Source organism: Mustela lutreola, chromosome 3 (assembly GCF_030435805.1).
Source record: "Mustela lutreola isolate mMusLut2 chromosome 3, mMusLut2.pri, whole genome shotgun sequence".
NCBI classification, from domain to species: domain Eukaryota; kingdom Metazoa; phylum Chordata; class Mammalia; order Carnivora; family Mustelidae; genus Mustela; species Mustela lutreola.
This window is the reverse complement of record NC_081292.1, coordinates 118,697,553-118,725,143: the sequence shown is the minus strand read 5'-3', so window position 1 is coordinate 118,725,143 and position 27,591 is coordinate 118,697,553. Positions and strand designations below refer to the sequence as shown.

Genomic DNA, 27,591 nt, shown 5'->3' with positions numbered 1-27,591 from the left:
TTCCTGCCTTTATACTGTCACTTTTGGTCTCCTCTTTTTGCTCAGAGTCCCTTTTCCTATTTCTTGCAGACTGTTTCAGTGGTCATGAACTCCTTTAGTTTTTGTTTGTCTGGGAAACTCTTTATCTCTCCTTGTATTCTGAATAATACCCTTGCTTGATACAGTATTCTTGGCTGCAGATATTTCCCATTAGCACTGTGACTATATCATGGTACTCCCTTCTGGCTTGTTAAGAAAGGAGTTGGCTTGAAAAATCTCCTGCTAGCCCTGTGGGTTTTCCCTTGCATGTTATTGTCTTCTTTTGTCTTGCTGCTTTAAAAATTTTTTTTCTTATCATTATATTTTACCAATTTAATTACAATATATCTTGGTATGGATCTGCCGTTGTTGATTTTGGTGAGAGTTCTCTGTGCTCTTGGATCTGAATATATTTCCTTTCCCAGATTAGGGATGTTTTCAGTTATTATTTCTTTGCATAATTCTCTGCCCCCTTCTCTCCTTTTTCCTGTGTTATTTTCTCTCAAACAAAATATGCTGATCTTAATTTAGAAAGTTAAATGAAAATTAATTTCTTAAAATCCCCTTCATACAAATCTTCCTTTGTACCACCCCATTCCTCAAATCAGCCACAAGTATAAAATGACTTTGTTTCTCTTTTGGGGCTATGTTGAATCTTTATTTAATTTTATAGTCAGATAGTTCTGTGGTTGGGATATCTCGATTTCATATGAGCCATATTTTAAATGCATCATATCTGTATTTAAAGGGATATATATATTTGAAATCCCTGACAGTGGAACTTAGAAAAAGTTCAAAAACAAGGAAAGGGGGCGGGGATCTCATCTTCTAGACAACCTTTCTCCATTCCCTCAACTTGAGTGATATATTTAATCAGATAGCAGAGGAGTGTTACATTCTTGCTTGAAATCCAAGGTCAGCTGATTAAATATAGAAAAAAATATGAAAAGGAAAACTCATAGGTTATGGATAGACAAAACTGAGCTCAAATTTAGTATTTTCCAGAATTATCTTATATAAATTTATTAATATCTCTATCCTTTAAAGTACATATGTGTAAATTAGAGATAATGTGGTCTATGCTATTGTAAAGGGCAGAGGCACTATATGGAGATCTTGTACTTCAGTTCATGATTATATAGTAATTGCTCAATAAATTGAAGCTATTTTACATTAATTCAATGAATATTCTTCAGCACCTACTAAATGCCAAGTCCTAATCACTGGAGATATAGCAATGAATAATACAGACAAAAATACTCAACTGGTATGAATAGTGATAAGTCTCATGGAGAATAACCAAGGCAAAAGGAGCAAGGGGGAAGCCATGGAGGAGAGTTTGTGAATCTCGACTGATTGGTCAAGTAGTCTTCATGTAAAAAGTGACATTTAAGAGAAAGTTTAAGGAGATGAGGAATGAGGGAATGAAGTTTTACCCTTCTAAATGAGCAGCTACATAATAAAATGACAACTTGTAAGAGCAGTCATCATGTATTTGTATTGTCTTGATTGTTCTTCTTACTTGTCTTCCATCAAATGAAACACAAATCCCAGCTTGAGAACCTTAGAGTTTCCCAAAATGAGAAAATCTTTGGGTCAAGAAAATGGTGGATTAAAGACTGGAGATACCACTTGCCATTTGATTTCCTTCTATTCTTGCTTCATTTCTCATATTGAAATGCATGCATGTGTATTCTTTATATTAATAGCAGGAAAAATTTTATTCTATTACATGTTGCATTAAGATCATAATCTTCTTTGTTCTCTCTACTAGAATATCAAGCAAAAAAAAAAAAAATGTATGGAGAAAAATTGCCCAGATAACTCTGTGCTTAGTGATGAAAAACAATTTCAGCTATGGGTTTGTAACCAGAGCAAGAGCAATCTGATGTTGAGCTGCAGTGAGAATGATAGAAGATTCTTGACAAGATCACCTCATCTCTCTCTCTCTCTCTCTTTCCTTGGGTGCCTCAGGATTGAGGCAATTCTGTCAGTAAAGAAATATGAGATAGAATATTAAAATAGCTCTAGGGTCTCAGGAAGGGAATTATAAATATAAATTCTAAGTCAAAAGGGCATTGCCATTTGTTTTTGTGTGTCTTCTGGCTATTAGCCCAGGAACAAAACTGCCTGAATACTTTGCAACTGCAGGAGGCCTAAAAAGAGCCATGCTACCAAAATGTTGTATGAAGTACAACTTAGAAAAAAATGTCCCAAAAGGTGCCTAACACGGAAATGTAGAGATATTTGATAAACAATTCACATGAGTTTTGCCTTAACTTTTAATTTATAAATCCTAACTGCACAGATACTTGACAGCTACTTCAACACATACATAGAAAGAAGTAAAGTCTATCCATACCATATTGTAATGTCTAAAAGTTACACTGTTTTACCCTCAGTGAAGTGCTAACATTCTCTTAACTTTTCTTCCTCATGCCCAAAGACAGGACTTATAAGATTAAACTACTTGAACTGGCAAAGGTAGTCCGAGATAATCACACAGATGGTGTGATTTCATCAACACTGGCATGCATGCGTGCTCTCTCATACCTCTCTGTCTCTCAAATAAACTTCACAAGCACTCATGTGAGCCTGCAATATTAATAATCATTAAAACACAAATTTTTCTTGCTGAGGAAAATTATTAGTCATTTATACCCTCGTATGAATAGAGTCTAAGGGACTGCTACCCTCATGGAATAAAAAAACAGGAAACCGTTATTAACAAATGTCTCTAAAAGAGGCAGTGGATAATTACCATCCTTTTGGCCACCATCACCCTCATAATAATGACTAACATGTACTTGGATCAGGCATGGAAGAATCTGTGTCCTCTGAAAAAAAACCTCTGCTAAGCTATAACACAGATAACATGGTTCTTAAAATATTTGTACAGGTATAATGCTATTGCCAGTGAGTCATAAATGGCCAAAGGAAAACTGTCCCAAAAACATATATGTGGGAGCAGTGCTTTGGGTATCAGCCACATAGCTAAAGTTGCTGTCAGAAGTCAATGAGTATACTCTTTATCATCATCTCTCATCAACTATAAGATTATAATTTTAATTGGGTTTATTTTTCCTGTTCCTGGTTATAAAATGTATACCACAGAAAACTTGAGAAAAAGATATGAAGTAAAATATCAAATAAATAGCTCACTACCAGAGAAAACAAAAATTAACATTTTAGGGGCGCCTGGGTGGCTCAGTGGGTTAAGCCTCTGCCTTCGGCTCAGGTCATGATCCCAGGGTCCTGGGATCAAGCCCCACATCGGGCTCTCTGCTCAGCAGGGAGCCTGCTTCTTCCTCTCTCTCTGCCTCTCTGCCTACTTGTGATCTCTGTCTGTCAAGTAAATAAATTAAAAAAAAAAATTAACATTTTAGCTTATTTCCTGCTTATGCTCTTCCTTTTTTACTTTCAAATAATTTCCTTTAGTCTACCCAGGCAAGATCATTATGTATATGAACTATTTTGATTTTCTTTCTTGAGAGTTAAATCATGAATATATCAAAATATACTTAAATGTGTTATTTATGGTGGCAATACTATATTCTCTAAAATGGGATAATTGTTTTAATTATCTTTGATACTATAATATAAATGTATATAAACTTACACATTTGTATGTGGAAATATATATGAATACATATTTATATGTAAATATATCTTAATATATAGTTAGTTGGTATATAGTTAATTTTTTTCTATTATGAAGAACCTGACAAGAAACCCTGACTTTTTGTGCAAAAATCTTGATTTTTTTTTTTTCAGATTAATTCCAAGAACCAGAACTCATGGTTAGAATAAGCCTTTTGGGCTTTGGTGGTCTTAAAAATAAAAAAACAAAACAAAACAAAAGACAAGGCCTAAGGACAAGGATGCCAGATGTTGAGAAAGGATGCAGGCTGAAGAACTGTAGCACATTCTTAGAGACTTCCTCACTGGGCAAGACCAGTCTAAATGCTGGAGCTCTTGGAGATGGGGGGCAGAGGACAGGGGTACGGGGTGGGAGTAGACATGTCCAGGACCCGGTGAGGAGGGGCTGAAGCAGCAGCTGGGGCTGTGGTGGGACAGCAAGGGGGTGGCTATATATTAAGCATGTCAGTATTTTTATGGCCAGAATGAACAGGTCTTTCTGTATTTGATGAATACCAGAACTTTTTTTTGATACATTACTTCAGGAAAGTTTCATTTCATGCCTTTACTTTTTATACATGAAAGCTTCCATATCATTGTAGTCTCATTAGTATTACCTAATGGCTTTTTAAATTCTTGTCGAGTTGTTCTCAGTGAAAATTTGAACTTTTCTTCAAATAGCTTGCTTATTTTAATATTAAATATTATTAGCTAATTAAATACTTGTTCATCACTTCTATAAGTTTGTTGTTGTTGATAGAAACAAAGCTACAGAAGACCCTGGGCATTGATCCCAATCTCTGTAATCCTCAAGCCCCTTTATTAAGTTCAACATCTGCAAAATGAAGATAACAACAGACCCCCTACACTGGGTTGCATGAGTATATACATTAAATCACAAAGTTTTATTCAGTAGTAAATGTCAAGTGGAAGCCTATTCACTGATTAAAGAGATTGTCCCAAACTGTCACAAAAACTGACAAGATACAAATTTTTCCTTGAGCAAAATTGAACAAACCACATGCTAAGGACTTTCAAGTACATTGTAGATATTCAAAACTGTGAATAAAAAGCTCACATGTTAACAGAAAAAGAATGTGGATCTATCACATTGCTTTTTATCTGTTTTACCTATATCAGGCCATTACTGCATTCTTATGAATTCTAAGGCTGTACAACTGAGTTTATTTGCCTAAGTATACAGTCATTTAATCTGCAAATAATGGTAGTTTTGTCTTCACTCTGCTCATTATCCTGTTTTCTTGTTTCAAGCCTTATTGAATTACCCAAAACAATCTTGTTTACTCTGGTTTTAATGACAATGGTTCCAATGCTATAGCAATATGCTTGCTTCTCTCAAATTGGTAATGTAGTTATTGTTAATAATGCTTCCATTTCACTTGAAAGTTTTAAATACAATGTGGTAAACTATTTTGTTAAAAACTATATGTAGTTTTAATAATATGGTTATGAATGCCTTTAACAAAATATCTGAGGCCCTAAACTATGATTATCCAAAGCAGACAGTCCTAAATTCTGTAAATTAGTTAATCAATAGATTCCATATCATAGAATATCTACTAGTATGCTGCACTTGAGTAAAATAGTACTTACTCATTTCAACTTATAAGCATTACAGATTAAAATTATGTGCATGTCTAGAAGCCCCATTTAAACTCCACTTCCTCAGTATAGCCAAACATGGTGTTAGCCATACCACTCTGGAGAAATGTCTACCACTTTCTAGAAGGTTACTCATGAAACCATAGATTTTTTGGACCAAAAGCACCTTTAATGCCCCCAGCATCCAAGAAATCAGTGCCTAAGTCCTTTCCACAGTATGTCTGAGCAATATTTTCTAGCCTATGCTTACTCCTTGAACCACAGATAACACCTTATCTCAAGATGTGTACTTTCATTCTGGACAAGTTTGTTCAGTAAATTTTAATATTGACTCAAGAAATCTTTCTCTCTTACAACCATTGGTTCTTTAGGGGGTAGATATTCTGTAATTTGATCAACATGAAATTGAAAGACCAAAAGAACCCCCCTGGCTAGAAGTGCATTTTTATCCTGTTAACCAGCTAGTTTCGCTTCTGTATGAACGCTTGCTTGTTTCGCGCGCGCGGGCCTCCTGAACCAATCCGCTGGCGCCAAGTATGCCTGTTCAAACTGTCAACCAATCAGCTCAGCCCTACCCGAAACTTGTTTGTATCTGTCTGTAAAAACCCTGCACCAACCCAGCTCTGGACCCCTAGGCGTTACCAGCAAGGAGCAGCGCAGAGGTCCAGGTTCGAACCTGCAATAAACGACCCTTGCTGCTTGGCTTTGACTCACGTCTCTGGTGGTCTTTTAAGGTGGTATTTCAAAATATCTGAAGATGGGAAAAACCACATTCAATCCGCCCCCCCTTCCCTTCTATCCAACTAGCTTAGAAAATAAAACTTCTGTGTCACCTTAACATGTCCTTATGAACAGAGACAGAGTTAATATCCAAAAGATTAGATTTTCAAATAGCTGGTTATTATTAAGTACCTAATATCTTGTTTTCCAAGTCAATAATTAACTTTTATGTTTGTTTCATAAAATCTGTTAAACTGGACTAAAGTCAAGAGACCTGCCTTTTGTTCTGCTTTGGTGATTCTCGGGCTTCTTATTTGTAGAATGAGATGTTGATGGTTTCTAAACTCTTTTCTATTTTTTAACCTCAGTAGGAATGCTGATGTCTGCGTGTTGTTGTAGAACAAGAAAATCACCTAATTGCTCTCAGCATTATGTCAACAGAATTATTACCAAAAATATGTCATGAGAGGTTTCATACTACCTATATTTCATATGTGAGTTGCTTCAGTTGATCAAAGATTATCTATAGGGGTACCTGGGAGCTCAGTTGGTTGTTTATGACTCTTGATTTCAGCTAAGTTCATGATCTTCGGGTCCTAGGACTAAGCTTTGCATGGGGTTCTATGCTTAGCAGGGAGTCTGCTTGAGGATTCTCTCTCCCTCTTTCTCTATCCTTCCCCCGCTCTCTCTCTATAAAATAAATAAATCTTAAAAAATTATCTATAAACATATATATATATATATATATATATATATATATAATGGCAGTTGAGTCAGTACATAAAAGGTTAATAAAAATAGAAGTAAGAAGATTGGATAAAATGAAATTATTTGTTATCATCTTATCTAATCCTTATAAAGCTTTCTGGCATTTGAACATCAGGACTGAATAGTACAGCAGGTTTTCCTTTAAGCAGAGCCCAGAGCAAGGAGAACACATTGCCCATTACAGCCTTCTGGAACATTTTTCCAGGCATAAATGTATGCAGTGTAAATTACTAGCATTCTCCTTTACCAAAAAGAATATTTTTTTCTTCATGTACTATCCACCATAAAGACAATATTCATTAAAAATCAAATAATAATGAAACCCCATTGAGTGGCTCAAGCATCAGTATTCAGAATGAACCAAAAAAAAACATCCTATGAGACTTAGAATACAATGCAATTGTTCTCAGTATCTAAAAACAATTTCTAAAATGAACAAGGTATGAGTACTTAAAGACCTTGAATAAAAGCAAATCCAGTTGCTTTGTGTTTCATTAAAGCATGTCACCAACTTCTACAGAAGAGAAGCAGGAGACTAAAAGGGTGCATAGTACTCCCCTGCCCATGTTTCTGAAAAGAAAACCAAATAGGCTGACAAAGAGCATGAGTATTAAGTGATAAAAGCAGCAATTTCATTTAGAGAAGTTTTTAGTTTCTTTGCTTTTACTTGTTTTTTTCATTGTAGTGCGGAGAAGTGGTCGCACCAGTATGTATGTAGAGAAAATATTTGCACCAAAGATATGCAGAAGATAATCTGCAGGTATCTAGGCAATCAGGAAGAGAACATTTACGTAGTGAAACCATACAGGTCTATAAGCTAAGAAGGAAGTAGAATCTTGTACGATACAATATGGGAGCTAAGCACAAGTACTAGATGGGGCCAGTGGCCTTGTTTGCCATGGATTGGAGTTCAGTGACTGACTTGAAAGGATACTGATGTCAAAGGATAATGCAAAACTCTCAGGTATCCTGTAGATTGTAGAACATGTGGAGAGACAATTTCTCTAAAAGATAGGAAGTTCCTCATTGTATAGTAATATACTGTTCTTCTGCCCAGTGCTTGCAGTTAGGCAATGACAGGTTATCAAATAAGCATGTCCCAATTGGTATGTGAGCATTCGAACTAAGTAAATGGGGTCCTCACACTATAAAGCAGTGCTTTTTCATGCCAGGAACATCTAGACCTAGGAATGTTAAATAAAACAGTTTTTATTTCATATAGCTGATTTGCTTAAGCGAGAATGTTATCTATAGCTTGAATTTCCCTTGGAGTTCTTCTTATATTTCTAATCAATTTCTTATGAAGAGTAACCTTAAAGGGCACCCATATTCTCTCCCCAAGGCAGAGCCTGTTATTAATACAATGTTAGGGCTCAGTCAGAAAAATTCCAAGTGTTGCTTCCTTTGTTTTGGTAAGTTCTCTATATTAGCTCCTATGTGCACCTCTGTGTAAGGAATCACTGTGCAGGCCAAATGTTCCTTTCTCTAGATAGCTTATAAGCATCTGGACAAATTTACATTAGAAATTCAATTAACTTTATATTAAAAGGTCAATTAACTTGGCCATGATAGAGATTGTTTTTAATTACTTTTCCTTGTAGGGCTTCTCTTCTTGTCCAAGCACAAGTGACACTATCAAATGATAGTCTCACTGCCTGTTGGGTGCCTGAAATTCATATGCAGAACTCACTGGAAAAACTGTCTTGATTAAATGAATTTACTTTTATAATCCTTAGGACTCAGAATATCAATAAGCAATGATAGGATATTTTCACTTAAGCAATCTCTAAAATACTGTTCATGACAGTATCCTTCATTATTTGTCCTTGCTGGTTTTTATTTTCTTGGTAGAAGATAATAATAAACAAAAATCATTTTAAATAGTTAGCCCTCATTACATCATATCACAGTATATTGTATGAAAAATAAATAAATGACTACAGTAAAAGCAAATGATTCTAATTCCATTAGAGGGCTCTTAGTTATCTTTGGGTTCACATGGGTCACAATTTAACTTACTCACATGTCACTAGAGCATTTATACTTGAGAAATGTATAGAGAGATCACCACTTGACACTATATAACATGTTGTAGTGTAGTGTCTACTTCTTACCAGGAAGTAACCAATACTAAGCTATCACTTAATCAAAATAATAAAAATCAAAAATATCACTTAATCAAAAATAATAAAAGAAACAAAGGAATAAAGAAAGGTATAAATATATAAGTAATATATATATAACTATACTTTACATATCCATATATTAACTCAGATCTCCAGGTGACCAGCAACTTAAAAATAAAACCAACACTACTCAAGAGTTATGAGGGGAAGTCTGCAAATGAAATTTTTTGTTTTATTTTTGAAGAGGGGACCAGCCTGTACCTTACAGGAGTGGTAACAATGTGCTTTATCTGTATAGTTCTCACTACAACCCTATGGGGTAGAATTCATTGTTTCCATTTTACTGAAGAGTAAACAGAAGCTCTAATGTAGTCAGAAACTACACCCACATCAATCTGCCTTTTCAGACATCCATTTTCTCCTAGGATACATGCACAGATCTAAGAGTAGTGAGGCCATGAAGTGCTTGTAAAAGTGGGTTTGGGAGTGTTTTGGAGGGGAAGTTTGGGAACTGAATCCAAGGAAGGGAAAGGTTTTGGCCAGTGCAACTCAAAGAGTGGGGCCATAAGAGTATAAATGAACTATGTCATTAAACATATTTTCCCCTTATATTGATAGTTTCTCAATGAAGGGAGCTGTGCACAGATTTACATTTTAGTGCATGCTTCTTTGTCTCCTCCTGGACCATTAACAGTTTGCAAACCAGCAAGCCGTCCACGACCACGCATAGGTGGCACAAACGTAAGGAATATCCTGTGAAATTTTCCTTTACCCTGAACAATTAAATGATTTTGGATAAAAGTTACCTTTAAATTTACTCTATGTGTTTTTCCATTTATAAAAAAGTATTAAAAAGCCACTTCAGGGCACGTGGGTGGCTCCGTCAGGTAAGCATCTGCCTTCGGCTCAGGCCATGATTCCAGGGTCCTGGGATTGAGTCCCATATCAGGCTCTCTGCTCAGTGGGGAGCCTGCTTCTCCCTCTATAGCTCCCCCTGCTCATGCTTGTACTCTCTCTCTCTCTCATTCCCTCTCTCTGTCAAATAAATAAAATCTTAAAAAAATAAATATTAAATGCTACATCTTATCCATATTTCTATACTAATGAAGGCTTAAATCTCAAGTGTTATAAAATTATGAGGGCCTTTATTTTTTTTTAAAGATTTTATTTATTCATTTATTTGACAGAGATCACAAGTAGGCAGAGAGAGAGGAGGAAGCAGGCCCCCTAGTGAGCAGAGAGGCTGACATGGGTCTTGATCCCAGGACCCTGGGATCATGACCTGAGCCAAAGGCAGAGGCTTTAACCCACTGAGCCACCCAGGTGCCCCTTATAGGGGCTTTAATCTTAGTTGAAATAATACTACTCTTACTAGTTTTAATAAGCCAATCTCCTCCAAAAGCAAAGAAAAATAGTTATCTTAAAGAACGAAAAATATTGCTATCAAACAGCACGGTGGTTGGAGTGAAATACAAATTTTAAAAATGTGTTATTCATACCTGCACCTCCGCCAATGCTTAGAATCTTAATTTCAGATTTTCTATCACCAATCCTGAAAAAAAAAATTATGTCATTTAAGAAAAATGTGCTATGTGCTTTGTAAAATCTGATTATTGAATCTAGTTTAACAGAATAAACTAAAATTATAATGAACAAAATCTAGGTCAACATGAAAGGTCACACTCAGGTCAGTGGTTACACTGCTGTGTTTAGAAATCTTTAGAAAATATGTTCTACTCATTAATGACTTTGAACTGTGAGACTTTTGAAAAGAGCACTATAAACATTTCAGAGACAGGAAATGCCATTTGTTTAGAGATTGTATGGAGAAAAAAACCAGATAAAGTGAGCCTTTGAGTCTAGTGATCTAATAAGCCATCCATTATAGTAGAAGGAAGGCTAAGGTGATTAATACTGTATATATGCTTTCTTCTTTCTTGATAACTTCCTTTCAATGAACAAATGTTTTTAAACATTTATTGTGTGTCCATATTTAGCATTAGGGATATAAAAGTGAATAAAACTCTGTTTTGTTCTTAAGTTAAAATGTGAGATAATACAATCCAGTATTAAGAAAAGGGAAAGATGGCAAAGTAGTAGGATCCTAAACTGATCTCCTCCCACAGACACACTGAGGCCACAATGACATATAATACAACTCACCCCGAAAACAACCTGAAGACTAGCAGAAGGAGATTTTACACAACTAAAGACATAAAGAAGCCATATCAAGAAGGGTAGGAGGGGTGGACGTATGGGAGGACCCAAACCCTCAGCATGGCAACTACAGGCTGGAGGGGTATCAAAGGCAAGGAGATCCTTCCTAAGGTGTGAGGGGGTGAAGCCCCACCTGATGCACCCCGTGTTACAGGAACCTATACGAGGAAGACAAGCCTTCAGAAAATCTGGCTTTGAAAAATCAGCAGGAATTAACTCCAGGAGAGCCAGGCCATAGAAAACGGAGACTCTGCTCCTAAAAGGTCAGCACACAATATCACTCAATCAGAGACCCAGTACAGAGACAGAAGTTTGAAAAGTACCTGGACATGAAGGAAGAAATGTATTAACTAATCTCAGCGTTTGTGCTGGAGGGTAGAAGCTTTCTCCAGGAATGGAAGTTTTGGCAGGCCTCATTTTTCTTGCCCCTTTTCAGTCTAACTAGCTAGATGTTGGTAGTAGCCAATGTTGCCACTCTCCATCTACTGCTTGCTCTTCCTGGCAAACCCCTGCAGACCTGCCCCAGCAGGCAGCCCTTCAAAGCAGGTCCTACACCATCACACCCAGAAGACAACCCCACCTGGGACCAGTGCCCCACAAAAGTGATTTCTTCACTGAGGATACTAAGGGGCAGCCCCACCCACCAGCAAACCTGCAGTAATTATGGCTAAGCCTCTCTGAAAGCTGTCTTGGGAGCTTACACCACTGACCAGCAAGTGCCCAGAAGCTATAGCTTGGTCTGTCAGCCATCCAAGCTATAGGCCATCTCTGGCCATCATTGTGCTCACAGTAGTTGCAATCTGATCACAGGAGGGTACAGAAAGCCCACACAAGGGACACCCCAGGAGCACCTGGTTCTGGCGAATGGAGGCACTGCATTACTGGGCCCCACAGAATGCCTTCTACATAAGACCACTACTTTCAAGACCATGAGATATAGCTGACCAACTAATGCACAGAAATAAACAGAGTATCAAAAAAAATTAGAAGACACAGGAATATGCTCCAAACAAAGAACAAGACAAAATATCAGAAAAAGAACTAAACAAAACAGATAAGTAGGTACCTGATGAAGAAATGAGAGTAATGTTTATAAAGGTGCTCACCAGATTTGGAAGAGGAGTGGATGAACTCTATGAGGACTTCAGTAAAAACACAGAAAAATGGAAAAAAGAACCAATCAAAGCTAAAGAATACAATAACTGAAATGGAAAATATACTAGAGGGAATCAACAGCACATTAGAGGATGCAGAAGAACAGAGCAGCAATCTGGAAGTCAGGATAATGGAAAGCACCCAAGCTGAACAGCAAAAAGAAAAATTTTCAAAAAATGAGGATAGGTTAAGGGACCTCTGTATATCAGGAGTACTAACATTTGTATTATAGGGGTGCCAGAAGGAAAAGAAAGGGCATAAAACTTACTCAAAGAAATAATTGCTGAAAACTTCACCAACCTGTGGGAGGAAGCAGTTTCAGGAATAACAGAGAGCCCCAAACAAGATGAACCAGAGGAGGTCTACACCAAGATACATAATAGTTAAAATGCCAAAAACTAAAGATAAGATGAAAATCTTAAAAGCAGCAAGAGAAAAGAAAGCACTTATGTACAGAAGAAATCCCACAATGCTATAACCTGATTTTTCACCAGAAGTTTTCCAGGTCAGAAGATAGTGGCAAGATGTATTCAATGTGCTGAAAGAAAAGCAGCCTACAACCAGGAGTATTCTACCTGTAAGATTAACATCCAGAATTGAAGGAGAGAGAGTTTCCCAAACAAACAGAAATTAAAGCAGTTCATCACTAAAGCAGACTCACAAGAAATGTTAAAGGGACTTCTTTATGTGGAAAAGAGAAAGCCATAACTAGAAATAAGAAAACTATGAAGGAAAAAAAATTCACTGGTAAAAATCAAATAAAGCTAGGATAAAGGGTAAAACATAAAAGTAATGAAATAAATTCTATCTACAAAAATTAGTTAAGGATTACACAGAATAAAAAGTTGTAAAATATGATATTATATACATAAAACATGGAACAGAAGTAAAAATGTTTTTATTTTAGAATGTTTGAATTTAAGCAACCATAAATTTAATATAGACTGTTATATACATAAAATGTTATATGTGAACTTCATAGTAACCACACACACACACACACACACCCCTATAGTAGATACACAAAAAGTAAAGAGAAAGGAATCCAAGCTTTACACTAAAGAAAGTCATCAAATCACCTGGCAATATAGCAAGAGCAAAACAAAAGAGAAGAGCTACAAAAACAATTATTAACAATTGTAAATATTTATTCACCTAACAGAGAGGCACCTACATATATAAATCAAATATTATCAGACATAAAGAAGTAACAGTAATACAATAATAGTAGGGGACTTTCATCCCACTTACATCAATAGATAGACCATCCTGGCAGAAAATTAATAAGCAAACAGTGGCACATTTTTTTCAAGTGCACATAGACATTCTCTAAGACAGATCATATTAGCTTACAAAACTTGTATCAATAAACTTAAGAGAAGTGAAATTACATCAAACATCAGAAAAGATCACAATATGAAACTAGAAATCGATTATAAGGAAAAAGAGGGGGGGAAATGGAGGCTAAGCAGCACACTACTAAAAAAACCAATGAGTCAACTAAAAAATCAAAGAGAAAATTTTTAAAAAATACCTGGAGAAAAATAAAACTGGAAACACAGCAGTGCAAAATGTTTGGGATGCAACAAACGCAATTCTAAAAGGGAAGTTGATAGTGATACAGGTCTACCTAAGAAACAAGAAAAATCTCAAACAATCAAATCATACACCTAAAGGACTAGAAGAAGAATAAATGAAGCTTGAAGTTAGTAGAATGAAGGAAATAACAAATATCAGAGAGGAAATAAATGAAATCAAGACTTAAAAAACAATTAGAAAGATCAGTGAAACCAAGAGCTGGTTCTTTGAAAAGTTAAACAATTCATAAACCTTCAGTCAGATTCATTAAGAAAAGTGGAGAGAGGACTCAAATAAAATCATAAATGAAAGAGAAGTTACAACTAACACTACAGAAATACAAAGGATTATAAGAAATACTATGAAAAATTATATGCAAACAAATTATACACTGAGAAATAGAAGAAATGGATAAATTCCTAGAAAAATATAATCTTCTAAGACTGAATCAAGAATAAATAGAAAAATCTTAACAGGCAGATTACTATTGACAAAACTGAATCAGTAATTTAAAAACTTCCAACAAACAAAAGTCCAGGACTAGAGGGATTCACAGGAGAATTCTACCAAATATTTAAAGAAGAGTTAATACCTATTATTCCCCAAACTATTCCAAAAACTGGAAGAGGAAGTAATGCTTCCTAATTCATTCTGTGGGGCCAGCATTGCCCTCATACCAAAATGAAATAAAAATACTAATTTTTTTAAAAAATTACAGACCAGTATCCAACATAGATGCATAAATTCTCAACAAAATGTTAGCAAACCAAATTCAACAACACATTAAAAGGATCACTCGCCACAATCAAATAGGATTGATAGCGGGATACAAGGATGATTCAATATCTGCTAATCAATCAATGTGATATACCACATTAACAAAAGGAAGGACAAAAAGCAAATGATCATCTCATTAGATGCAAAAAAGCATTTGACAAAATTGAACATCTATTAATGTTAAAAACTGTAAACAGAGTGGGCTTAAAGGAAACATACCTTAACATAACAAAGGCCATACAGGAAAAACCCACAGCTAGCATTATACTCTGGTGTAAAGTTGAAAGCTTTTCCTCTAAGGTCAGGAACAAGATAAGGATGTCCACTCTTACCACTTTTGTTCAACATAGTACTGAAGTCCTAGCCACAGCAAGCAGACAAGAAAAAGAAAAGACATCCATGTTATTAAGGAAAAAGTTAAACTGTCACTCTTTATAGATATGATATTTTATGTACAAAAACCTAAAGATGCACAAAAAAACTATTAGAGGTATGAAATCAATTCAGTAAAGTTGCACGATCCAAAATTAATAAAAATCTGTTCCATTTCTGTACATTAGTAACAAACTGGCAGAAAGAGAAATAAGAAAGCAATCCCAATTACAATTGTATTAAAAAAAAATAAAATATCTCAGAATAAATTTAAACAAGGAGGTGAAGCATGTATCCTCTGAAAACTATAAGACACTGATAAAAGAAATTAAAGGAACAGAAATAAATGAAAAGATATACCATGCTCATGGATTAGAAGAATTAAAATTGTTAAAATGTCCATATGACCTAAAGCAATATACAGATTTAATACAATTTGCTCAAAATACCAATAGTGTTTTTCACAGAACTAGAACAGATAATCCTTAAATTTGTAAGGAACCACAAAAGACCTCAAATAGCCAAAGAAATCTTGAGAAAAGAACAACAAAGCTAGAGGTATCACAATCCCAGATTTCAAACTATATTATAAAGTGATAATAATCAAAAGTATATTCTACTAGCACAAAAACAGACACATAGATCAATGGAATGGAATAGTAAGCCCAGAAATAAATGCATACTTATATTCTCAATTAACCTATGACAAACGAGTCAAGAATATACAATGAGAGGGTTTCTGGGTGGCTTAGTTGATTAATCATCTGACTCCTGGTTTAGTCATAATCTCATGGGTCATGAGATTTTGCTCCATGTCAGGTTCCATGCTCAGTGGAGAGTCTACTTGAAAGATTCTCTCTCTGCCATGCTCTCTCACTCTAAAACAAACAAATAAATCTTAAAATAGAACAAGTGAAGGACAGTCTCTTCAATAAATGTTACTGGGAAAACTGGATAGCTACATGCAAAAGAATGAAACTGGATCACATTCTCATACCATAAGGAAAAATAAACTCAAAATAGATTAAAGACCTGAATATAAGACATGAAACCATAAAAATCCTAAAAGAAAACATAGGCAGTAATCTCTTGGACATTAGCCTTCACAAGATATTTCCTCTGTCTCCTCAGATAAGGGAAACAAAAAGCAAAAATAAACAGTTGGGAGTACTTCAAATTAAAAGGCTTTTGCATGGCAAAGAAACCAGTAACAAAACAAAAGGCAACCTAGTGAATGAGAGGAGATATTTGCCAATGACATATCCCATAAAGGGTTAACATCTAAAATATATAACGAATGCCTACAACTCAACAGAAAGAAAGAAAGAAGGAACGAAAGAAAGACAGACAGAAAGAAAGAAAGTCCACTTAAAAATCTTAGAGGACCTAAATAGACATTTTTCCCAAGAGGATATACAGATGACCAACAGACACATGAAAAGATGCTTAACATCACTAAATGTCAGGGCAGTGTAAATGAAAACCATAGTGAGATATTACTTCACAAAAGTCAGAATGGGTAGTATCAAAAAGACAAAAAATAGCAAGTGTCAGTGAGGATGTGAAGAAAGGGGAATGCTGGTGCACTGCTGGTCAGAATGTAAAATGGTTCAGCTCACTATGGAAAACAGTATGGAAAGAGTATGGAAAACAGATTCCTAAAAAATTAAGAATAAAAATACCACACAATTTAGCAATTCCACTTTTGGGTATTTACCCAAAGAGAAGGAAAAACCTAATTAAAGATATACGCTCCCCTATGCTTACCATTATTTATAAAAATCAAAATATGGAAGCAACCTAAGTAAGAATGTATGAATGGAGAAATATGTGATACATATACACAACGGAATATTACTCAGCCATTTAAAAAATGAGAACTTGCCATTTGTGACAACATAGATGGACTTAGAGGGTATTCTAAGTGAAATAAAGAAGATGGAGTAAGATAAATGCCTTATAATTTCACATACACATCAGATCTAAAAAACAAAACTAACAAATAGGCATCATCAACAACAATAACAACAAGAAACAGAAGCAGACTCATAAATATAGAAAATACACGTGGTTGCCAGAGGGTGGGGAGTGAGGTGATGGGTGAAATAGGCATGGGGTTTAAAGGATACAAACATCCAGTTATAAAACAAATAAGCATGGGAATGCATGGGAATATAGTCAATAATACTGTAATAATTTATGGTGACAAGTGGTAATTATACTTACTGTTGTAAGCATTTTGTAATGTGTATGCTTGTGGAATCACTACATTGTGTACCTGAAACAATACTGTATATCAACTATACTTCGATTAAAACTAAAGAAAAAACTAGAGCTCAGTATATGGTTCTAGTACTGGAAATGGAATCGGTTGATTTACTGGGAGGTAGCAGTAGGACTTGCTTTTGATTGATGCTAATAAAAGGGAAAACGGTATTATGACTGTCGAATTTCCAGCTTGGGTGACTGCATATGGTGAAAAAAAAGAAGCTGGAGAATATAGTTTGAAGGCAAGTTTGTGTTTTGTCAGGGTGCTTTGTTTTTTGTTTTCTCTTTTTAATTGGAATTCTACAAACATTTGGATATGCAAGATTTAAGTTGAGTGGGAGACAGATCGGGTCAATGATGTATTCTGGAAAGTTAGCATCATAAAGTTATGGTCTAACTAGGAGACTGGATTCTACCACCCAAGCATACTGCAAAGAATTAGACAAGTAGTAGGATAATGATGTAATGCCAACTTTTAAAAGTCACTGATTTATGAGGAACACACAAAGGGGACAAAGAAGAAAACAGTAAAGCTCAGAGAGGATAGAATCAGAGAAAGAGAAAGCCATTAGTAGTGTTAACAGTAGCAGAGTGTACTACCAAAAAATAAAGAGGAATCATCTCCATTGAATTTGGCAATACGAGTATCTTTGATAATAGTTTTAAAAAGAATGTTGAAGGCAGAAGTCAGATGGCAGTGAGATTAAAAGTGAGCTGAATAAAGAGAAATAAGATCTAGAGATTGTTGTACTATAATGAAAGGGTGAGAATGGAAAGGGAAAACAGGAACCGGGAGTGGTATTTATGTGGACTCTAGCTTTGCAGCTGCTTTTTTTCCCCTGATGTGAGAGAGCCTGGACAGAGTAGTAGAACAAAAACAGATTGAAGCCAAGTTCACAAAGGATAGATTCAAGGACACCTATGAATGAATTGCCTTCCTTAGTTCTAATTATCTTCCCACTCATGATCATAGTCCTAATACACCCATCCCTATCTATGGGCTTGGTTAATTCTTAAAACTGCTTTATATCTGTAGATAGCATAGTGAAGCCATGGAGCACAGCACCAAGGTTGAAGCCATGGCCTACTGACATATTACCTTAAGCAAGTTATTTAATTTCTCTGCATCTTTACTACCTATGAAATAGGATAATAATACCACCTACTGTATAGAATTGTAATAATAGTATCTAGTTTAAAGAACAGCTGTGGGGATTAAGTGATTTAATTCACGTAAATCTCTTAGAAATGTGTCTGCACATGACAAGCACTCAACATGTAATAGGAATTGTTATTGCTAATCGTCCAGCAATTGTCAAGCAATTGTCCAGCCACAACTAAGTGATTTCACTCTTTGAATCTTCACAATTTTTCTATGAATTAGACACTACGATGAACCTATTTCACACATTATGATGAATAATTATTGAAAACTTACCATTTTCCAGCCAGGGATCTAACTGTATAACATATAGGGGTGCCTGGGTGGCTCAGTCATTAAGTGTCTGCCTTCGGCTCAGGTCATGATTCCACAGTCCTGGGACTGAGCCTGGCATTGGGCTCCCTGTGCAGCAGGAAGCCTGCTTCTCCCTCTCCCATTCTCCCTGCTTGTGTTCCCTCTCTCACCGAGTCTCTTTCTATCAAATAAATAAGTAAAATATTTTTAAAAAATAATAAATGTATAACATATAACAACAGCAACACAATTTATTATTTACAGCAATATACTGGAACTCTCCCCACCCCACACTTTGCATCCAGATGGGGATTGTTTCTCCAAGGAAACAAACCATCTTAATGAATAAACTTACAATACTGACCTCCGAGAATCTCTTAGTAAACAACTGAATTCACATCCAATTCCTACAGTGAGTCACCCACTCAAACTTCACTTACATACACAAAAAGGATCTGAACACTTTTTTTAGTGTCTCACTATTGATTGGAGGGATAATCAATCACATCAGGTAACTAGGAAGTTCCCCTAACATGAGAGGGACCAAAAGAAACAGAAAAAGAGCACTCAGAAGAAATATGCAGAGAGCAGAGGAAAATTTTATAATAGATAAAAAAGGTATTACACTTGTGAAAGATGAACAGGCTATAAAAAAGAAAACTTTTGAAAATTAAAACTATAATAGTAAAAAAATTAATAGAAGGGCTATAAGATAAAATTGTAAAAATTGGATATGTAAGAAAATTAGGGAATTAATTCAGGAGGTCTGGTGTTTGATGAATATAATATCCAGAAAGAAAATCAGAGAGAAGGGATGATAAAATAATACCAAATTTCCCTGAGATGAAAGATCAAAATCTTGATTGAAGTGGCCCAGGGACTACCCACAAAAATGTGTGAAAAAGGAATGCCTGGGTGGCTCAGTCGGTTAAGCCTCTGCCTTCAGCTCAGCTCATGACCCCAGGGTCCTGGGATCGAGTCCTGATTTGGAATCCCTGTTCAGTGGGGAGTCTGCTTCTCCCTCTGCCTGCTGCTCCGCCTGCCGTCCTCTCTCTCTGACAAAATCTTAAAAATAAAATGTGTGAAAAAGTCCCACACTACAACTCATCTTAAAATTTTAGAATACTAGACAGAACATCCTTAAAACGACTAAGTAGGGAAAACAAAAACAAAACAAAACAGAAAGGTCACAAGCCAAACAAGAACAATTTGAAGGACATTGGATTTCTCAATAGAAACTAGTTGCTAAAAGAAAATGAAAAAATACCTTTAAATTTCTGATATAACATTTCAAGATAGCAATTGCTATCTAATAAAGATGACCATAGATTGAAGTTACTTTTAAACATAACAAAATCTCAAAGAAGTTTACTTTTCATGCACTCTTTCTGGGGAAGACTTAAACGACAAGAAGAAGTGGCGGGGAGGGGTAGGACAAAGTCGAGGATGATAAAAGTCTAAAGAAATCAAGAAAAGAATGACATGAGAACCAGAATCAGGGTATTCAGTACTGCAGAGAGGAGAAGAGAATTTCTATAAGGTGAAATAAATTCTATCAATAATTGTATGGCAGATCACCAGCAAATCACCAGAGTGGAAAAGATGAACAGAGTTCCAGAAAAGATGTTCCCATGGGGAAAAATTAACGATGACTTGATTTGTTGGATTATATTGAGAGAAAATTAATCCTTCTGCTTGGGGTACAAGTAGTGACAGGTATATTGAAAACTAAGAAAAGAAACTAAAATCAAAACAATAGTTAACTCTAGGAAAAAAGCAAAAAGTACCTGAAAGGAAATGTGATTGTAGTATAATGTATCATTCAATTATGTATAATAGGTACATAGGCAAAATGATATAAACATTCAAATTATTGAACCCAAAATTTTGACATAAATATACTGACATGATAGGGAAGGAAATGTATGTGTTGATTTAGCTATTTTAATACAGTAAAATTAAGAAAAAGAAGAATAACATGTTATTTAGAATTAGGAAAGAAAATTTCATAAGAAACAGCTAAAATACTTCAAAATGTTGAAAGTGGTTGCTTCTGAGAGGGGAGTAAATAGGGCTAGGAACCAGTTTTTTGTTTTTTTACCACTGCAGTGCTCATTTGGTTATGTTTTTGAAAGTTCTTCAGTCTTTCACAGAGTCTACATTCAGTATTTCAAAACAGACTGTGGACACCATGAAGATAGGGGTCATCATTCATTATGTTATATCCATTCACGGTGCCTCTTCGAACCACTGATGACTAAAGAAAACCAAGGGTCTGGATAAGCTACAGATATGAACACAGACCTTTAGTACTGCAAAAGAATTCAGAAATTAGCTTATAATCTTTAATTTTGAAATGAACAAAAATACCCAAAGAAGTAAATTATTAGTTCCTAGATAAGAAGTTACCTGTATTTGAGGTTGCTTTGATTTTGGCATCATTGTTCTAATACTTAACTAATTTTTAATAAATTATATAACACTCTATTTAAAAAAATTTAAAACTGAACCATGGAGAATATAAAGGAAAATGGAATTTCACACACATCCAACAATGCCTGCTTTCATCAGGCAGAGGTACTGTCCTGGTGAAAGAATTTCAGGCCTACAATAGAGAAATCCAGCAAAAGATAAAGTATCAGTTTTCTTTGCTTTTGCAAATTGGATCCACAGTCAGTTATTTCTTCCAGTTTTCTATCATTATTTCCTGAAGCAGAGTAAGTTACAGCAGTCCACCCCAGATAGGTGATTTGATTATCTTTAGCATGTGGAATCTTTAACTCTCATAATGCTTATCAGCTCTGGCACAAATTGAACACATTAATCACCCCCCCCCCCCAAAAAAAAAGTCTGCAAGAAGGATAGGAACTGGTGAGTTTCACTGATAATGGGAAAATGCCTTTTTTTTTTTTTTTAAAGAACCACATTGCTAATATTAAGTTGAAAGGAAAAGACGGGGTTTTTGTTTTTTTTGTTTGTTTGTTTGTTTGTTTTGGTTTTTTTTTTTTTTTTTTGAGAATGATAACTGTAAGAATGGATAAGGAAGTGAATTTAAATGGATATTCGGAGAACCCAGAAGCACCCTTTCCTCAATCCACTGGGGTAAACAGTATTTGGTAACTATTTATATTTTATTCTAATCAAAAGAATACTAAATTCTGCATTTGGTACGTTTTTGAAACGCGAAATCTGGAGGACTGAAAAATCTGAGCTCAAAGATTTGCATCTTTTCCCAAACGAACATGGTTGTATGCCTTCAAATGGTTAACGCTTATCTCCGCGCAGCTGGAAATCCTGCACAAATCGGAGCCTTTGAACATAGAAAGCGAGCATCTAACTAAAGCACTGCAGGAGAAGGGGCGCAGGGGTGGGGGTGGGGGCGAGGAGGGCTGGGTGGAAGCTGCTATCAGTAGCTCCTTCTTATCCCCGCGCCCAGCCTGCAGGGCTGGGCTCGACACATCTATCATTGCACACCAGGCTCCGGAGGCTTGTCTTTTTGACAAAAACGTCCTTTTTTGTTACCTTGCTATTATTCCTGGCAGCTTCTTGTCCATGAATTCCTGCATGCACTGGTGTTCCGTGGAACTGTTGAGAAACCTCCGAAAAGATTCAACGTATCTGTTGTGGTCAGAAAACAAGCTCCTCATGGAAGATGCCATGTTTGCTTTTCTGATGGAAGACAGAGAAGGAAGTTTAACTTCCCCTCCTTTTCTTCCCAGTTCCTTATTTCTTCTCCTCAACAGAACCCTTTCCCTCCTACCCTCCCTCCCCCACAAAAAAAAAAGAAAAAGAAAAAGAAAAAGAAAAAACAAAAAAAGGAGAACAAAAACAAAACAAATAAACAAACAAACAAAAAAAAACCCAAAACAAAAACAAAACAACACAAGACAAAACCCACCAAAACCTGCTTTGAATTTAACAGGCACTGAAGGCTGGTGTGCAAATCTCATTATTACGTCAGTCATTTGTACAGGACTTTGGCTGCTACTTTAACCCTTACACTGTTGTTTTGTAAGAAAGGGAGGTGGTAAAGTAAAGCAATAAATTCACTGCTACAACTTGTTTGTTAACGCTTGAAGTTCAGAAAGTCGAAAACACAGACTGGATTCTAATAATATCCTGTCTGTGAGCAGCTGCCAGACATAAATTCCAAGTGGGACAGTGGCGGCTTTAAGGGCAAAAGGCGACAAGCACAGGGATAAACACCCATGGAAAGAGCTAAAGACCATTTTCAGAAATCTTCCCGGGTTGAAATCTTTGACAGATTTCCTCCTCCTAGCTCCGGTCCGAGCTTTCTATAGGAGAATTTCTTGCCTTCCCCCTGCTCAGTACTTGAACTTTACACTCCTGCACTGCCTTTCTTCAAATGCTGTTGTGATTCAGGAAGTCTCTTTAGCATAAACCATGGGGAAGGAACTATTAACCAGTAGGTCTGAGAAGCCTGCTGGAGGCAGTGAAGGGAATGAGAAATCACTCTCTGGGTACAAATGCAGGAGAAAGGGTAAAGCCAGCCAAGTCTGTAGGAATTCCCCAAGTGCTTCTGAGCATTGGATCTTACCTAGGGTTGGATGAGCTTCTGGTGGCCCAGCGTTGTCACCAAAGACGCAAAGTGTTAGAATATCCACATGCTGGACTTTTTACCCAGGATAGGTATTTAAAAAGACCACTCCCAGGGCACCTGGGTGACTCAGTCAGTTAAGTGTCTTCGCTCAGGTCATGATCCCAAGGGCCTGGAAACCAGCCCAGAATCAGGCTCCTTGTTTAGTAGGGAATCTACTTCCCCTATCTCCCTTGGCTCCCCTCTCCTCTTCCCTGATTGTGCGCGCTCTCTCTCTCTCACACTGTCTCAAAATAAATGAATAAAATCTTTAAAAAAAAGAAAGAAAGAAAGAAAAAAGAAAATCACTCCTCCAGCTTAGGATGTTAAATAACAGTATCTATCTCAGGAAAGGTTTTAAGAATTAATGAGTTAGTTCCTATACATCTCTTAGAAGTGTGTCTGCCTAAGCCATTCCCATGCTCTGATTAAGTTCCAAAACTGCCCTCCAAGCATTCAACACTCCCAAGCCCTCTTTTATAAGCACTTCATGGTCACACTACTCTTGGAGCTGTGCCTTTACCTTAGGAGAAAATGGGAAATCTGGAAAAGCAGATTGATGTGGGTGTAGTGTGAAACTGTGTGACCTTGGCTGAGACAGAACCTTCTGTTTGCTCATCAGTAAAATGGGAACAATGAATTAAATCTCGTGGGGTTGTAGTGAGAGTTCTCCTGGATTCTTTTATATCATGATTAGCACATTGTTACTGCTCATGTAAGGGGCAGGCCAGTCCCCTCTGTAATAAGAAAACAACAAGAGTTGCCGTTTTACTTACAGACACTGAAAGCTGAGTTTCATATCCTTTCCCCAGGTCATGAAATACTATTCTTCTTTGGATTTTCTCCAGTCATTGAAAAAAGTAACAGTTATTCTTAGCTCATGGGCTGGATGAAAAACAAGATGCTGGGCTGGATTTGGCCCACCGGCCCTAACTTAGCTCCTGGGACTGCATATAGACAGACAGACATATGCTCTTTAACTCGTGCGTCTATCCACCCAGCCTGGTTCTTCCTCAGACCGACTCTCACAAGCTTCTGGTTCTTCATTACGATCTCCCACTCTTCCCTTTAGAGCTGATCCAAGTGGTTCATTCACATATTCATCTCCTGAACAAATATTTAGTAAGGGTATACTGCGTGATACTCGGTTGTGAAGAAATGGCATTGACCTTACCTTCAAAAGTTCCTACCAAAACCTACTTCTAACTAAAGCTCACTCTTCCCCTGAGACTATCACCTGGCCCATTGCCAAATCTTCCTCAACAGTCTGTTCTTCATTCATTTCTCATTTGGGATTTCTTCCCTCTTATTGCCTCTATCCTACTTGAGATTCTCCTTTTTTTTCACCTACTGCGCCATTTCCATACTGACCTCCCGATCTTAGGAGTCACACAGATCCTAGCCAATTGTATTGCCACTGCCAAATTCAGTCTTCTAAAGCACGGTAATGATAAAGTCACTCCTCTCCCCTCACATGTGTACTGTATCTCCACCATTACCCAAGTTAAGTCTAAAGCTCATTCTTTGACTCTCCCACCCCAAATCATCCAGGCTTGTGTTTCATTTTCCTTTAAGCCTTGCTAGTGCATGCCTTCAAACTGTGCTACTTCTCTGGATATATCCCCGTGCTTTCCTGCCCACAGCATCTCCGTGCAGTAGCCCCTCTTTGACTAATGCCCTGCTTCTCCTTTTACCCTGCCCACCAAAAATGTTCCCACTCCTCACGTGCTACCACTTCCATGAAGCCTTCCATATTTGCCTCGAAAGGCTTAGGTGTTTCTTTTTGTTTGTGTGTTTTTTTGTGTTTGTGTGTGTGTGTGTGTGTGTGTGTGTGTGTGTGTTTTTAGTGCTCTTAATTTCAGGCCCTCTTACAACTTTGACGGCATTTGTTCTTGTGTTATGGTATGTTAATGCACCTGCCTTCTCTCCCCCGCAAGTCACTATGTGATTGCCAGCTAATAAAGACGGACTGAGTCACAACTGTGCACAATAGTTCAGTTATTTTTAAAAGATTAAAATTTTGCTTGATCACTTTCAGTATTGAGATACTCTCCACTGTCAGATAGTCTTCATCCTTTACATGACTGGTTCTGACTGTTAATAATAAAACTGTAATTCCACTTACTGAGTTCTTATTATGGGCCCAGAGTTATATGGGTCTTTTCTAATTTAGTGTAGGATTTTTACTTTGTAGTAGCTCTGTGGGCTTGCCTATATGACAGATGAGAAAACTGAGATACCAAGAGGTTGGGTCCTTTCCCCAAGGATGCCTAGTAAGGAAGGGGCAGGACTGAGAATATAATTCTCCTTTGTCAGATACCCAAACCAGTGCTGTCACAAACTCTATGTTCAGCCCAAATCTGCCTCCTTATAACTTATACATGGTATTCCTGTGTCTGGCTACTTAATCTACATGGAATGATTCTAATTTCTTCCCCGTACAACACCTATTGAAAAATTTGAAGTTGGCTCATAGGATAGCCCTACTCCTAAAGGTATCTCTTTCCTAATTCCATAATTCTTAGTTTATTTGGACTGCTATCACAAAAATGTTACACACTAAGTAGCTTAAAAAGCAAGCATTTATTTTTCAGAACTCTGCATATCTGAGTCTATGTGTATGTTTCTCATATTTGACATTCTAGTCAAAATCTACAGATGCTGGCAGATTCGGGATATGGGGAAGGCTCATTTTCTTGTTCTTAAACAGACATCTTCTAACTGCCTCTTCACATGTCAGAAAGGACAGGAAGTTCTCTGGAATCTTTTATAAGGGCACCAATCCTGTTCATGAGGCCTTTATACTCATGACCTAATCACTTTTCAAAGGCCCCCACCTCCCAATACCATAATGTTGGTGGTTAATATTTCAACATATGATTTGGTGAGTACTCAGATACTTGGTCCATGACAGGACCAATTATTTCCATGACTAATGGAAATGGAAATTAGTCCATGACTAATTATTTCATTTCCACTATAGCTTTATATAATCCATTATGCTAGTTTCTTCCTTTGGACATACTAGTTTGTCAGGGATTCTTAAAAAAATTGGTGTCTGCAAATAAACACAATATCCCAAAAATTGTCTAACTGATACAGATTGTTAGGGTCCAGGTTAGACTAAACTAATATTTCTCAATGATGTTCTGCCCAACCCAAGTTCTTTCAGATGTAACTTGCTGTTTTACAAAAAAAAAAAAAAAAAAAAAAAAAAAAGCGTTCAGTAGATTTATCTGATAGTTATAATGCATACTAACATATTAAAACCTAATATTCATAAAACCTTTGCCACATGCCCTGTTGAAATGCAGATATGCCATGTCTGTGGCATTTTGGCATTTCTCTGATTAGTCTTTCAGCCCCTCCACAAAAAGGAAAATCTTGTTGCTTTCAGTGTGACTTGCACTTGACTTAATGCTGGTTTCAGCAATCACAACTTCCTTTCTACAATTACAAATAGACTATCTGCTTCATAATCCATATTGAATCTGGAATGTCCCTGGGGATTAAAACATCTAGCAGGCTGGTTGGAATTACTAAATTTTATGAATCCTCTTTTCCCCTCTTTCTTAAAAATTGGGGCAACAGTCTAGCAATCTATCATTTGCTGTGACTTCTCACAGGTTACTGACAATAACATCATTTTTGCTCTTATAAATTATTTCAGTACATTGGGATGTGATTCTTCTAGGCTTTGAAAGATTGTCGTAGTTAGAATTCTTAGATGTTCTCATCCCTCTTTGGGGCTTCTGTCCTCTATTACTTACGATATATTACGCTGTTACTGTGTCAAAGTGGCTTTCACACATTATCTCATAATGCTCTTAATCCTCTGGGAATGGAACGATTGCTATCATTAAGCAAGACTCAGAACAAATAAGTTGTATGAAATCATGTAACGCATGAGAAAAGAATCTGGATTCAAATTCATTTTGTTTAACGTCATGGACCATTTCTTAAAAAATTATATCACACTATTTCTTACCACTCTGTACCTTTTCAACTTGATTATTTTCCATGTTAGAGAACTCTGGAACAATGACAACAAAAAGGTAGAGTATTCTTCCTGTCATCAAGTAATATAATATTATCCATGCTAGGTCAACAAGCAAACGGTATCCCTTATTTACTTTTTTAAAATTTTTTTAAATTTTTTATTTGAGTATTGCTGATATGCAATGTTACATTAGTTTTAGGTGTACAGCATAGTGGTTTGACAAGTTTATACATTATGCTGTGTTCACCACAAGTGTAGCTACCATCTGTCCTGATAT

At 36.4% G+C, this 27,591-nt stretch overlaps 1 protein-coding gene across 3 annotated transcripts in view; it reads right to left on the bottom strand.

The window, feature by feature from the left end:
- HNMT (histamine N-methyltransferase) overlaps positions 1–23,400 on the bottom strand; it is a 52,420-nt gene extending 29,020 nt beyond the window's left edge. Inside the window, exons 1-3 of one of the 3 annotated variants that reach the window (XM_059166743.1) lie at positions 23,276–23,400; positions 22,240–22,386; positions 10,394–10,446 (exon numbers count right to left, since the gene is read on the bottom strand). In XM_059166743.1, the coding sequence (XP_059022726.1) occupies positions 10,394–10,446; positions 22,240–22,376 (190 nt within the window). In that variant the 5' untranslated portion in view covers positions 22,377–22,386; positions 23,276–23,400. Of the gene's footprint in view, positions 1–10,393; positions 10,447–22,239; positions 22,478–22,615; positions 22,772–23,275 lie in introns of those variants that run through there. The other 2 variants (XM_059166742.1, XM_059166741.1) reach the window with 2 other exon arrangements.
- Between the last annotated feature and the right edge of the window lie 4,191 nt (positions 23,401–27,591).